Consider the following 14,578-nt stretch of genomic DNA (forward strand, 5'->3'; position numbering starts at 1 on the left):
TTCCTCAAAAAGGCGGATACAAGGTTATAATAAATAAATAAATAAATAAACAATGCTTTTAAACAACACGCAGTACAGACTGAAGGTCGTTGCTTTGGCTGCCAGGAAGAGTAAATGGTTGAAGGTTAAATCTTCTTTCTTATTGAAAACAAATGTCACTTTCATTTCAACCTTGCAGAAGACGGGCATATCAAAAGACAGAGGCAGAAGAGGGCAGCAAAAGAGAGGGGCAGCAGCAAAGCTAGAACCAATATCAAAACTCCCAAGCAAGAGCAATAATAAGAACCAGCACCGCCAAGGCAAGGAAGTGTTTGTTGTAGGTAAGAAAAGACAAATAGCTTTCTGTTGGCGGACAATTTGGAAGCAATGTTTAAAACAACAAGTGAACCCTGATGAACCTGGCGGCTATGCTGTTCAGTGCCAATACAGGAGAACCAAGTCCAGTTCTCAATTCCCACTTCTCTGGCTAAGATGGGTTTGTGGGATGCTGAAGGGGAGGCCGTTTTCAGCCCTCATGGGCTTGTAAAATGATACAGGGCCTGCAACACAAATCCTAGAAAGAAAAGCTCAGCACACTCAAATGTAATCACTGAAGGAAGAAGGGGAAAGGGATATGATAGGAACATACAGAGGGCAATTTTCAGTAGACACACATTTACCTGGGTAATAGGGCTTTTTAAAAAAAATTGCCCACCCTGTATATGGATGGAAAGTACTCACGGGGATTAACAACATGACTGCCTTTACATACGGAAAAAGTAGGAGAGGATCAGCGGTGGGGTTAGATCAAGGGGAGGCAAGAACATGCATAATTTTGTATTTTCTACTGCATGTGGAAAATGAATCCGCAGTAAAAAGCGGTGCGTATCTCTGCGGGTATTTTCTCCTTTTTTGGCAATTTTCCTAGGGAAATTATGCTCCTACTTTCCCTTTAAGAATTAGTGCAACCTCCACGACCAGAAAAGGGGCAGGGGAGCAATAGTGTGCACCCGGTCGCATCGCAGCAGTCCATTTTTGCCCACTGTGGTTGTGGCCATGGTGCACACTATCGCGCCCCCATAGCACTCCTGCAAAAGGTGTAGTTATTTCCGGCGCTGCTGCCAGCGATAATGTGTTAAATTATCGCCTGCAGTGCAACCAGGCCCAACATTTTTTAAACCCTGTCCAAACTCCTCCCCTTTCCCTCATTTAAATTTTATTGTCGCGATGAGGTCGCAATCGCATGTGTTAGGGCCTTATCGCAAGCGATAAAGCCCTAATGCTCGCGATAACAGCCCATCGCGTTTTGAAAAGTGAGCCTGTTATGTTAGCTGGATAGTAGCTGAAAATGGACCCATGGTAACAAATTAGCATGTTACCTACATCCATATCTGCAGACATCACTATATTGATCTGATATTGATTGGAAATTGTTATAATCCTCTCAAGTAAAAGAATGAGATTGCGCAAAATCTTCTGAAAGTTTGCATTTACAATAACTGCGATATGCTCCAATAAATTTTCACCAAAGTTAGTTGGGATAATATATAGTGTATTATTTGGTAACCTTTAGTCCTGTGTTTTCACAGGAAAGCCAAAAGAAAAACAGTCTGTAGAAAAAGAAGACTTTAACTCTAAAAAGAAATCTGCAAGGATTTTAAGCCAAGAGACAGTCCAAGAATCAGCAGAGGAAGTCAGCAAAGAAATGAAAGGAGGTAAAATAGATGGAAACAGCTTGGCAGCTGTTGGGGAGCTGGAGCAGAGAAGCACGACAAACCCTTCAGACAGAAATGCCACCTCATCTCTCTCTGTTTCTAAACATCTTCATCCTGATGAGGACTTTGAATGTGATTTTGAACGTGATCAGCTTCCTATTGAGAATCTTCATAAGCCTGATGTAGCTCTTGTCAAGGAGAAGCCAGTATGTATCCCACCATTAACTGTGACACTTGGCTCTGCATCTGAAAACTTTGCTGACAGTGGGAGTTCCCAGGTAAGAACTGAAATGCACTGTCTCTAGGATAGAGTATAAGTGCAGTGATACATTTTCACTTTTTATGTGGCTAGCACAATCACTGTGCACACTGTTGTGTAGGATAATTCACACGTTCCATTCCCCAGAGATTTTATAGTTGTTGTCTAAGTGCAAGAAGGTTAAGCGACTTGCTCTAGATAAAACACTGAGTGGTAGATTGAGAGCTGAATTAGGATTTCCAGGTTCACAGATAATTGCTGTAATGATTTTACTATATTTATATACAAAATGAATAGGTATTAGTTAGGAGACAACAACCTTGTTGCAGGTAGTCTTTAATTTTGCTGACATGTTTTGAAATTTACCATTCACCCTTCACCACCAAAGCCAGGACACCTGCACCTTTCAAGAAATCATTAATGTGTTGACACCTCCCTCAATTTATTTGCTTCTGATGCAAATTATTCCTCTTGCTCCCCAATTTTCCCTCAGTCCTTAGGAGGTGAGATACTACATCTGTTGCCACTACTTGTACCTCGCGTTTTACCAAGTCCTCCCTGGAAACCCATGCTTAAATCTTGCAAGACTTTGTCCACTTAACACTTTCAAAATGTCTGGCATTTCTTATACTGGCTGGGTTGTTGATCTTATGCTTATGATAGAAACAGATCTTTTTTACTTCTCTTGTAAAAAAAAGCCCTCATTGCCTTAAGAACACAACAGTTACATTGTATTGGTGCCTGCTTGCCATCAGTGTGCTATATCAGAGCAAAACAGGCATTCTCCACACAAAAAGGAGAGTTGGGTCCATGTACAAAGGGCTTTTATTAGAACAGTTAGCATTAGAAGATTGGGAGGCATGGGAGAACCCTCAGATGTTAATTATGGGGGGTTTAATTAACTTCACTGTGCCATTTATTTACTGCCAAAACATTTGTAAGTGCCTCCAGAGCAAAGAGGAACATAAGAACATAAGAACATGCCATACTGGGTCAGACCATGGGTCCATCAAGCCCAGCATCCTGTTTCCAACAGTGGCCAATCCAGGCCATAAGAACCTGGCAAGTACCCAAAAACTAAGTATATCTCATGTTACTGTTGCTAGTAATAGCAGTGGCTATTTTCCAAGTCAACTTAATTAATAGCAGGTAATGGACTTCTCCTCCAAGAACTTATCCAATCCTTTTTTAAACACGGCTACACTAACTGCACTAACCACATCCTCTGGCAACAAATTCCAGAGTTTAATTGTGCGTTGAGTGAAAAAGAACTTTCTCCGATTAGTTTTAAATGTGCCACATGTTGCGGTCCTGGCCACGAGCACCGCGACCAGGCCCTTACCTCCTTGTTCCCGGACCTGCTCCCGCCTCCGGAGCCCTGGCTTGCGGCCTGTTTGGCGGCGTCCCCTTTGGGGCTGCGCCGCCGCGAAGGTGCCTGAGGATGCCCTGCTCCTAGGCGCGCGCGCCACTTGGGCGCCTTTCTAGCCCGTTTCCCACCAGTGGTGACTCCGCCCAGTTCCTGACGTCAGACGCCGCGGCCTTGATAAGCCGGTCGCAGCCATCCAGTCCTTGCCTTGCAACGGGTCAGCTTCCCGGTTTCCTGTTGCGCTGTGCCCCGGAGTGACTCACTTGGCTTTGTCGCTCTGTTCCTGCTACAGTACCTTCTAGGTTCCTGTTTACCTGCTTCAGTTCTTGCCTGGTTCCAGTACCCGAGTCTTGCTACAGTTCTTGCCTGGTTCCAGAACCCGTACCCAGTTACAGTATTGCTACTGTCCTAGTCTGTTTCCAGTTTCCAGTCCTGATCCATGACCCGCCTAAGTCGGCCAGGCACCTACGGGCTCCTCCCGGGGGGCTTCGGCTTCCAAGGGTGAAGCCACCTAAGTCCCAGCAGTTGGGCTCCTACGGGATCCTCCCGGGGGAGTACCAGCTTCCAGGGTGAAGAGCATCTACGTCCCGCCTGAACATCTGCCTCCCAGCCTGCTATTCATTAGAGACATTGACCAGCTATTCCCAGTCTCCAGCAGGTCGGCCCAAGGGTCCACTAAACTGAGACTCCCACAACACCACATGCTAACTTCATGGAGTGCCCCCTAGTCTTTCTATTATCCGAAAGAGTAAATAACCGATTCACATCTACCCGTTGACATGTAGAAATGTTTATTAGTTCATTTTCAATTGGTATTTTGTAGTATTTTGACTTTCAAGCTAAAATATATAGAATATATTCATATACGAGAATTAAAAAAAAAATCCCAAATACGGATTTGGATTTTTTTTTCATTTTTAATTCTCGTATATGAATATATTCTATATATTTTAGCTTGAAAGTCAAAATAGTACAAAATACCAATTGAAAATGAACTAATAAACATTTCTACATGTCAAATGCCTTTTTCCTCTTTGCTCTGAAGACACTTACAAATGTTTTGGCAGTAAATAAATGGCACAGTGAAGTTAATTAAACCCCCTAATTAACATCTGAGGGTTCTCCCAAGCCTCCCAATCTTCTAATGCTAACTGTTCTAATAAATACTGGTTGGGTTCTTCACAGAATGAGCCACGCACAGAAAGTTATGTTGGAGGTAAAATCAAAAGCAAAGCAAATCTGCTGCAGTGGTTAAGATACAAGATAAATCCACCACAAGGTGAAGGTCTGATGAGCTGAGGAGAATGTCTACATTTGAGTGACTGCTGAGGTAACAGAAATTATAGTTACTGCAGGGCAACCTAAAACTTTATTAGTAGTGAAAAGCTGCCAGCCCTGCCTCCCTCTCTACATTGTGAAAGGTCCAGAGGAGCTCCTTGCATAAAGCTCAGTGATAACAGACCAGATGGTAAGCTCCGCGGAGCAGGGACCATTTCTTATATATGACTGTACAGCATGGCATATGTCTTCTAGTGCTATGTAAATAATCAATAGCAGCAGCAGTAGATAAAGCAGTATTACAATGGGTGCTTCTCTCAGAAGTCACTTGCAGATAGCTAGACATCAAATTTCATTTATTTACCAATCTCACCCACCATTTGTGTAGCTTGTCCCTGGAACCAGACAGCAAGAGATGTCATTGCGGGACAGAATGCGAATAGAGTTAGCAGAGAAACGCCGGATGGAGGTGGAGAGGAAGAGGAGGGAGAGACAAGAGAAGGAGCAGCAGGAGCAGCAGGAGCTGGCTCGGATGGCAAAACTTAAGGAAGAACTGGAGGAAGAACAAAAGAGGAGAGCAGAGGAGATCAGGTTTGTAAGAAGACAAAGAATCTTGGGGGTGGGGGAATACAAGAACTAAAACAGACACCAAAATGAAGAACATGATGATGCTTCATGGCCGTGCTTACCTTTCCAAGTTATGATATATTAAAACCAGATATTTTTTATGAGAAACGTATTAACTGGGAGTTCAGTTCACCCAAATTCGATATATATAACCACATCCTTGCTTATATCAGAAAAGTCTGGTAAACCCTCTCTATGTACAGTTTGAGACTAGTCAGCTACCAAGCAACTTTAGTACAGCTTGCATGACCTTATTGTCCCTTTTCCAGCATGCAGAATTGCTCTACTGATCTTTTCACCTTAAATTGAGAAGAAAAAGGCATCTGAGCATGGTGATGCTGTGATATTCACTTGAACTAAAAAACTAAAATTCATGCTCAGATTTCAGTCACCACTATGGTTGCCAACTCATGAAAATGTTTATTTTTACAGACAATCTGCCACAATTTTACTGATAACCTAACTTTATTACAGATACATACCTTATTTTGCGCTCCATAAGACGCCTCTGACCATAGGACGCACCTAGGATTTAGAGGAGGAAAATAAGAAAAAAAAAATTCTGTCCCCCATGACGGGCTCTGTATGGAGCTCCCCCTGGAGCGAATGTAGCGTCTCTCCCTCTCGCACACCATCCCCTTCCTCCTCCTCCCAACTCAGCCCAATCAGTATGGTGGCGCATTTATGAAAATTATTTCTTACCTGCTAATTTTCGTTCCTGTAGTACCACGGATCAGTCCAGACTGTGGGTTATATCCCCATTCCAGCAGATGGAGGCAGAAGAAAAAAACTTGTGAGGCGCTCGGAATTACCCATGAGCACCCTCTGCTTCCCATCAGTATTAAGAATATCAAAGCAGAACAAAAAACTCAGAACTAACTGATGAATGGATCAAGCAAAAAACTCCCAACCAAATAGGGAACTATATACAAGTTGCCATTAAAGCATATAGTGTCTGTAGTCCAAAACTTGCAAATGCAAATCCGGAAGACTTCGAGAAAATTTGAAACCTTGTTATACCACCGATGAGCAGGTTAACTGAACTGAAAAAGCAAGATATTGAACCAGAAATCTGCTAACAAAAAAGAGCGGGTGGGCGTCTAGACTGATCCATGGTACTACAGGAACGAAAATTAGCAGGTAAGAAATAATTTTCATTTCCCTGTACGTACCTGGATCAGTCCAGACTGTGGGATGTACCAAAGCTTCCCTAAATAGGGTGGGCCCTAGATAGCCCTGCTCAAATGATCTGGTCGCCAAACGAACCCAAACCCGGTGGTCTAAGATTTAAATGATAATGATGCGCAAAGGTATGCAGTGACTTCCATGTCGCCACTCTGCAAATTTCTTGAGGAGACACAGCCTGACTTTCCGCCCAGGAAGTCGCCTGAGAATGAAGAGAATGAGCTTTCACTCCGTCCGGAGGGCGTTTCCCTGAACCTATATAAGCAGCAACAATTGCTTCCTTCAACCAGCGAGCAATAGTGGTCTTCGAGGCCTGGTGTCCTTTCTTGGGGCCACTCCAGAGAGCAAACAAATGGTCTGAAAGACGAAACTCATTAGTGACCTCCAGGTAACAAAGGAGAGCTCGCTTAACGTAGCTCCGTAGAAACTTCTTCCTGAAAAGCTGGTAGTTCCACTGACTGATTGAGGTGGAAAGAGGATACCACTTTCGGGGGGAAAGATGGAACCGTGGTTAGGGAGACCCCTGAATCTGTAAAACACAAATAGGGTTCCCTACAAGACAAAGCTTGAAATTCCAATATTCTGCGAGCAGAAGAAATAGAGACTAGGAATACCATCTTTAGAGTTAAATCCTTGAGCGAAGAATTATTCAGCGGCTCAAATGGAGGATTACACAAAGCACGTAAAACCAGATTAAGATTCCACGAAGGATACAACTTAAGGGACCGGAGGTTTGAAATGCTTTACTCCTTTCAAAAAACGGGTAATGTCTGGATGAGAAGACAGAGGGGTCCCATTCATGGGTCCCACAATAGAACTAAGGGCTGCTACCTGAACACGAAGAGAATTGTAAGCCAAACCCTTGCTTAGCCCATTCTGCAGAAAAGAGAGAATCTGAGCCACAGATGCCTGGTGAGAAGAAATCCCTCTGGACTCACACCAGAACTCGAAAACTTTCCATATTCAAACATAAGAAATGGAAGTGGAAGTTTTCCTGGCCCGTAATAGAGTAGATATGACTTCTTCTGGATAGCCTCTCTTCCTCAGCCGTCTCCTCTCAAAAACCAGGCTGCAAGACAGAAGCGATCGACCTGATCGAAAAATACGGGACCTTGTCGGAGAAGCTGGGGAAGGTGACCCAGTCAAAGCGGACTGTCTACTGCTAGATTGACCAGGTCCGCGAACCATGGCCTCCATGGCCACTCTGGGGCCACCAGAATCACTGCTCCATTGTGAAGTTCTATCCTCCATAGGACCTTTCCCACTAGAGGCCATGGAGGAAACACATAAAGCAGAACGTCATGAGGCCAAGGCAGAACCAGAGCGTCTACTCCTTTCGTCCCGTGCTCTCTTCTGCGGCTGAAGAATTGGAGCGCTTTTGCATTCTTTAGTGTGGCCATCAGGTCGAGATGAGGAGACCCCGACCTCCGGACCAGAAGTGACTTTGCCTCTTCGGATAACTCCCACTCTTCGGGATCCAACCTTTGCCGGCTTAAGAAATCTGCTTGTACATTGTCTATTCCCGCTATATGAGAAGCCGCCAGTCAGATGAGGTGATGTTCCGCCCAAGTCATGAGCATGTCCATCTCCCGAGAGACATGATGACTCTTGGTTCCCCCTTGCCGATTGATGTATGCTACTGTGGCTTCATTATCGGATAGGAGTCGCACCGCCTTGCCGCGCATCAAGAGGAGAAACCGTTTCAGGGCCAGGCAGACCGCTTGGGTCTCCAGCCGATTGATCGGCCATGTCACTTGCACCGATGACCAGTAGCCTTGCGCTGCCTGTCTTTGACACACCGCTCCCCAGCCTGAAAAACTGGCATCCGTGGTAACGATCACCCACTGCAGTCCACTCTGCTGAGCAAATGATCCAGAGAGAGCCACCAGCTCAGACTGTCCTTGACCGGATCCGGGAGCGGTAAAGGAGCTTGGAACTCCTGAGACACCGGCTTCCAGTGGGAGAGCAATGCCCGCTGCAAAGGATGCATATGCGCAAAAGCCCAGGGAACCAAGTCTATGGTGGAGGCCATGGAACTCAGCACTTGAAGATAATCCCACGCCGTGGGAAGTGTCAGGCGCTGAAAACGTTGTATTTGAGAAATGATATTGAGCGCCCGATCCTGGTGCAAGAAAACCTTGCCTACATTGGTGTTGAAATGAGCTCCCAAGAAATTCAGTGTTTGTGACGGTGTAAGACTGCTTTTGGCAAAGTTGACTACCCATCCGAGAGAGGTCAAGAGAGTCAAAACCTTGTCGATTGACTGCTTGCACTGCTCCTTGGACTTCGCCCGAATGAGCCAGTCGTCCAGGTAGAGATGAACTAAGACACCATCCTTCCGTAGAGCCGCTGCCACCACTACCATTACTTTGGTGAAAGTGCAGAGAGCTGTTGCTAGACCGAAAGGCAGGGTTTGAAATTGATAATGCTGTCCCAGAATCTTGAAGCGGAGAAACCTCTGATGATCCTTGAGAATGGGAATGTGGAGGTAAGCCTCTGTGAAGTCCAAGGATGCTAGGAACTCTCTGCTGCGTACTGCCGCTATTACTGAGCGTAGTGTTTCCATCCAAAAATGCGGAATCTTTAGGGCGCAGTTGACTGTTTTGAGATCTAAAATGGGTTGGAAAGCAGAGTCCTTCTTTGGAACTACGAAGTAGACGGAATAGTGGCCTGCGCCTTGCACCTTCGACGGTACGGGAGGATTGCTCCAAGGTCGAGTCGTCTATTGAGTGTCTGTTGCACAATTAGCTGCTTCCTCAAAGGTCCACAAGGAGAAAACAGAAACCTGTCTCTTAAGGGGTGAGCAAACTCTGAAGCGTAACTGTGCTTTAGAATATCCAGGACCCACTGATCCGACGTGATTTTGACCCACTCCTCGTAAAACAGGGAGAGACAACACCCCCCCCCCCCCCCCCCCACTCTGGGTGTCGAGGAGTGGGTCGGCGACCCTTCATTGGGATGATTTGGAAGCTGCTCCATGGGAGAAACCCCCACAAGGGGGTCTACGGCCATGAAAGGACTGCGACCATGATTGAGACCTGGTGGATGGAGGGCGCTGCGAAAAAGGTCTTGACTGTGAAAAACGCCGCTGTCCTCTGAACCGAACTGTAGAAGAGTTGTATGTCTGAAAATTCCTTGGACGGTCTTCTGGCAGCCTGTGAACTTTATTTTCCTCAAGGGATTTGATAATTTGCTCCAAATCTTCTCCAAACAACAACTTACCCTTGAAAGGGAGAGAACCCAGCTGCGACTTGGAGGAAGAGTCTGCTGACCAGTTACGGAGCCAGAGGAGACGCCTAGCCAAAACTACTGACACCATCGACCTGGCCAGGACCCTCAAGAGATCATAAAGCACGTCTGCCGAATAAGCAATCACCGCCTCCAGGTGTTCAGCTTGTTGCGCTTCTGCCGACGGCAGTTCCTGGGTACCGAGCAACTGCTGCACCCATCTCAGACCTGCTGTTTGCATAAGGGAACTGCAGACCACTGCTCTGACCCCTAAAGCAGAGACCTCAAAAATTGTTTTAAGGTACACTTCCAACTTTCGGTCCTGCAAGTCGCACAAAGCTGTCCCTCCCATCACCGGGATGGTGGTCCTCTTAGTGACCGCTGACACCGATGCATCTACCTTCAGAACTTTGAGAAGCTCTAGGAATTCGTCCGGGAGAGGATATAACTTATCCATGGCTTTTCCCACTCGAAGGCTTGAGTCAGGGGAATCCCACAGCCTGGAGAGCAGCTGAAGTAACATGGGATGAAATGGGATAGTTTTCGCTGGGAGACGTAGTCCCGCTAGGACAGGATCCCCTTTTGACGCCCCTGAATTGGTACCTGGGGGGTCCTGAGGTGCTTCTATATCCAACTCAGAAAGCACATGGAGAATAAGGGATTCCAACTCATCTCTTTTAAAAAGACGCAAGACCCTGGGATCATCTCCTTCCACTGGCATGCTGGATCCCGCCACATCTGGGTCCGCATAAGCATCCTGGTCTGGATCCGGGTCAACCGGAGCTGGGTCTGGCATTATTGGAGGGGGAACTATTCTAACCCGAGTAGAACCAGCCGGGGTCCCTGAAGCATCCTGGGACTCATCAAATCTGCTCACCTTAGGGGGGGTGGTCCAGGAGGAACACTGTCCTGCTGAAACATATGTGCTAGGTAAGCATTATGCATTAAGAGAATGAAATCCGCTGAAAAGGCAGGGGGAGGATGGGCCCCCGCTGGGGGGGAACAAAGAAACTGTTCCCTAAATCCATCCCCGAAGCTGAGAGATCTTCCGGGGGGGTCCATAGGATTTAAAACTGGTGGAGGCAGAGAAAAAACGGCACCGGGATTGCCCTGTGGATGCGCTGAAACAGTCGCATCTGAGTTCAAAATGGCCGCCGTTCCCGCATTCGGCGAGAACGGGGCCGACCCCCCCAAGGTCAGATAAGATAAAGGAGGCATAATTAAATGACTTTCTGCCCTCGAAGAACCGGGGAGGCAAGCTGAACAAATTCTTTCGTGGGAGAACCGTGATCCGGCCTCCCCGCAGGCGGAGCATCGTGTCCCATGCGGCATGGGGGAAGAACAGCTGACAGGAAAAAAACCCCGAAACAGTTTCAGTCAGCCGCGAAAAGAAAACTGAGGTAAATAAAATTTCCCTTTAAAAATTACACTGGCCCAAATAATAGTTTCAGCGTTTCGTTTTTTTTTTTGTTTTTTTTTAAGTAACTGAGGAATGTCGCCTCTCAGCCTTACCAGCCCCGAGGAATGGCGCCTCTCAGGTGAGCCGGAATTTTAGTAGGGGGAGCGGATGGACCATCAACTTGCACCCCTAAGAGCCAGGAACGGAGCAAAGTAAAAGAAAAAACAAACACCTACCTGAGAAAAAGAAACTATTCTCAAGCCAGATACAGATGCAAGCTGTAAGGCAGACAAAATTAAACTGAGAGGCCAACTAAGCCTAATGCTGTTCTGAGAAAACTTGAGTTTTTTGTTTTGTTTTTTTTAAACTTGATCCATTCAAAGGAAAAGAGAGAGAGAGGGAAAGAAAAAAGGAAAATAATATTCTAACTTTCCCTGAAAAAGAATAGCAATTTAGGTGGGAACCGCAGGATCAACAACCTTCATCTGCTGGAGACAGAAGAATACTGATGGGATGCAGAGGGTGCTCATGGTAATTCCGAGCACCTCACAAGTTTTTTTCTTCTGCCTCCATCTGCTGGAATCTACCTTATAAATGGGCTTGGACCAACGTGCCGCAAATGCGCAGTAGAGAGCAGCTCTACCGCGCATGCGCGAGAGCACGTCGGTCAGAGGGGAGCCCAGCGGACGGCTGTCTTGGAAAAGGCGAGGAGGAGCAGTGGCGGCAGCACAGGAGGTCTCCGGGGGGGGGTCTCTCTCTCTTTCGCGCAGGGAGAAGAAGCGGCGGCAGCACAGGAGGTCTCCGGGGGGGTCTCTCTCTCTTTCGCACGGGGAGAAGCAGCGGTGGCACAGATACAGAAATGGAAGGTCGCCGGGAGTCTCTCTCTCGCGCGCCTCATCACCGAGTGTCGGGCGGGCCAGCAACGAGCCCGGTGGAGAGGCGCATGCGCGAGAGAGAGACCCCCGGAGACCTCCTATGGAGCAGCATCGGCGGTATCTAAGTGTCAGGCGGGCCTGAGAGAAGAAGAGGGAGTGGAGGAGGGCTGAGGGAGAGGGACAGGGTTGTGGAGGAGGTGGGAGGGGAAGGAAAGGGAAGATGAGAAGGGATGGAAGGAAGAGGATGTAAGTGGGAAGGGTAAAGTGGAGTAGAGAAAAAGGGAGTGGAGGAGGGAGAGGGGAGAGGGGAGAAGGGGAAGGAAAGGGAAGGTGAGAGGGGAAGGGAAGAGGATATGACTGAACAAGTGGGAAGGGTAAGAAGTTCTGGAGAAGAGAAAAAAGAGTGGAAGAGGGCTGGGAGAGGGAAGGGGTTTTAGATGAGGTGAGAGAGGATGGAAGGTAAAAGGGAAGTTGTGGAGAACAGAGCGGCTCTAACCTTGCCGGTCTGACCGATGGAATCTCACCCGTTTTAACGGGCTTAACGGCTAGTGGGAATATAACCCACAGTCTGGACTGATCTGGGTACGTACAGGGAACAAATGATTTTCTAATATATCTAAACAAATGAGAAGGAAATGGCCTGTACTAACTTTGATACCATGTATTGTCTTCTGCCGGCAGAGCTTCAGCTCCCTGCTGGTCTGCTGTTCCCAGGGTGCATCTTACTGCGAAGCAAGGCAAAAGGCGCAGGTCAAATATCAGCTGTTTGAACTGTATGCGCTACGGAGGCCCCTCCAGTTCATACAGCTCCCTGCCAATCTGCTGTTCCCGGGGTGCTGCGGGGTGCATCTTACTGCAAAGGTCGACGGCACCCCGGGAACAGCAGACCGGCAGGAAGCTGTTTGAACTGGAGGGGCCTCCGTGGCGCACGCGGTTCAAACAGCTGAAGTTTGACCTGCGCCATACTGATTGGGCTGAGTTGGGGGGAGGAGGAGGGAGGGGGACGGTGCGCGAGAGGGAGAGACGCTACATTCGCTACATAAGACGCCCAGACATTTTTCCCCCACTTCTGGGGAAAAAAAAGTGCGCTTATGGAGCAAAAAATACGGTATTTTACCATTGCCATTTTGTTCACACCTGGGCTTACTATTCCAAGATTAGCCCCTTATGCACAAAGATATAGTTTCCAACTCCCGGACAGTGTAGCCTCACAGAGTCTGAACTTATAGCACTGGCGACAGGCTCCACTGCACATAATGAGCCAGATTTTCAAAGGGGTTCACGCGTACCCCCCGAAAACCTGGCCCAAACACCCCCTGCGCGTGCCGAGCCTATGTTGCATAGGCTTCCGGCGCACGCAAAGCCCCGGGATGCGCGTAAGTCCCGGGGCTTTCCTGGGGGGGGGGGCGTTTCGGGGGGGCGTGTCGCGATCCGCGCGTCATCGGGGAGGGATGTCGAGGGGGCGCGGCGCGTTCAGTGCGTCATCCGGGGGCAGCGCCGTGGGCATGGTTTCGGCCCGGGGCGTTCTGGGGCGTGGTCACGGCCTCCGGACCAGCCCCCGGACCGGAACATGGAGCACGGCAGCCGGCCCGGCACGCACAAAGTTACGCCTGCTTCGAGCCGGCGTAACTTTCGTGATAGAGGTAGGGGGGGTTAGATAGGGCCGGGGGGGTGGGTTAGGTAGGGGTAGGGAGGGGAAGGTGAGGGGAGGGCGAAGGAAAGTTCCCTCCGAGGCCGTTCCGATTTCGGAGCGGCCTCGGAGGGAACGGAGGCAGGCTGCGCGGCTCGGCACGCACAGGCTGCCGATTTTGGGCAGCCTTGCGCGCGCCGACCCCGGATTTTAATGGATACGCGCGGCTACGCGTGTATTTATTGAAATCCTGAGTAGTCTTGTTCGCGCCTGGTGCGCGAACAAAAGTACGCGTGTGCGCAGATTTATAAAATCTGCCCCAATATTTTTACTGACATTAAATTAATTTTACACCTGTGTAGCTTGTTTCTTTTTACTGACTGTCAATAAATTTATTAATATTTGGCAACCTTGGTCAACAGTATCTGTTGCATTTGCCAAGATCGGCTCACTTACCCCCAACACTGCGCTGCCCGGCTCACGACCAGCTCACAGCGGACTGTGTAGGGTGCCTCATAGCACAAGGCCTGTTTCCAAGTCTATCTTCATTGGCTGAAGTCCTCAGAGTTCATCCTTGCTTTTAAAGTTTCAAGTTTCAAATCAATTTCCGAGTTCCAACTTCCTAGTCTTGTTCCTAGTTTCGGTCTTGTGGAGCTTGTCCAGCCAGCGGATCTCCTTGTTCCTCATTCCAAGTGATGCTCCTCATTTCAAGCCTTATTCTTCATTCCAAGCCAAGTTCCTCATTCCAAGTGATTTTCCTCATTCCAAGTCATGTTCAAGTCTTCATTGCCTTCGTCTAGTCCTTGTTTCCAGAGTCATCTTCTGTCCTTGACTTCTGTCTGTCCTGACGCACAAGATGTTCCCAAGAGGCAGGTCCGAAAGGGCTATCAAGTGGCCGGAGGGCTACCCCAGAGACCAGCATTACGTTGCTGGGTCTCACTTCTGTGCATGCAGGTTCAGTGGAGTCCAAGAGTTCCAAGTCAGGGTTCAAATCCCAGCACTGCTCCTTGTAACCTTCTGCAAGTCATTGCACCCTT

The 14,578-nt window shown here is 48.0% G+C and overlaps 1 protein-coding gene across 5 annotated transcripts in view; it reads left to right on the forward strand.

Annotated features, from left to right (window-relative positions):
• The window catches only part of KIAA2012 (KIAA2012 ortholog), a 389,440-nt gene that overhangs the window by 343,069 nt on the left and 31,793 nt on the right, over positions 1 to 14,578 (forward strand). For all 5 annotated transcript variants that reach the window (XM_029606277.1, XM_029606281.1, XM_029606279.1 and 2 more), the window contains 3 exons: positions 179 to 320; positions 1,569 to 1,972; positions 4,986 to 5,188. In XM_029606277.1, the coding sequence (XP_029462137.1) occupies positions 179 to 320; positions 1,569 to 1,972; positions 4,986 to 5,188 (749 nt within the window). The remainder of the gene's footprint in view (positions 1 to 178; positions 321 to 1,568; positions 1,973 to 4,985; positions 5,189 to 14,578) is intronic.

Source organism: Rhinatrema bivittatum, chromosome 6, assembly GCF_901001135.1.
Source record: "Rhinatrema bivittatum chromosome 6, aRhiBiv1.1, whole genome shotgun sequence".
In the NCBI taxonomy this organism is placed as follows: Eukaryota; Metazoa; Chordata; class Amphibia; order Gymnophiona; family Rhinatrematidae; genus Rhinatrema; species Rhinatrema bivittatum.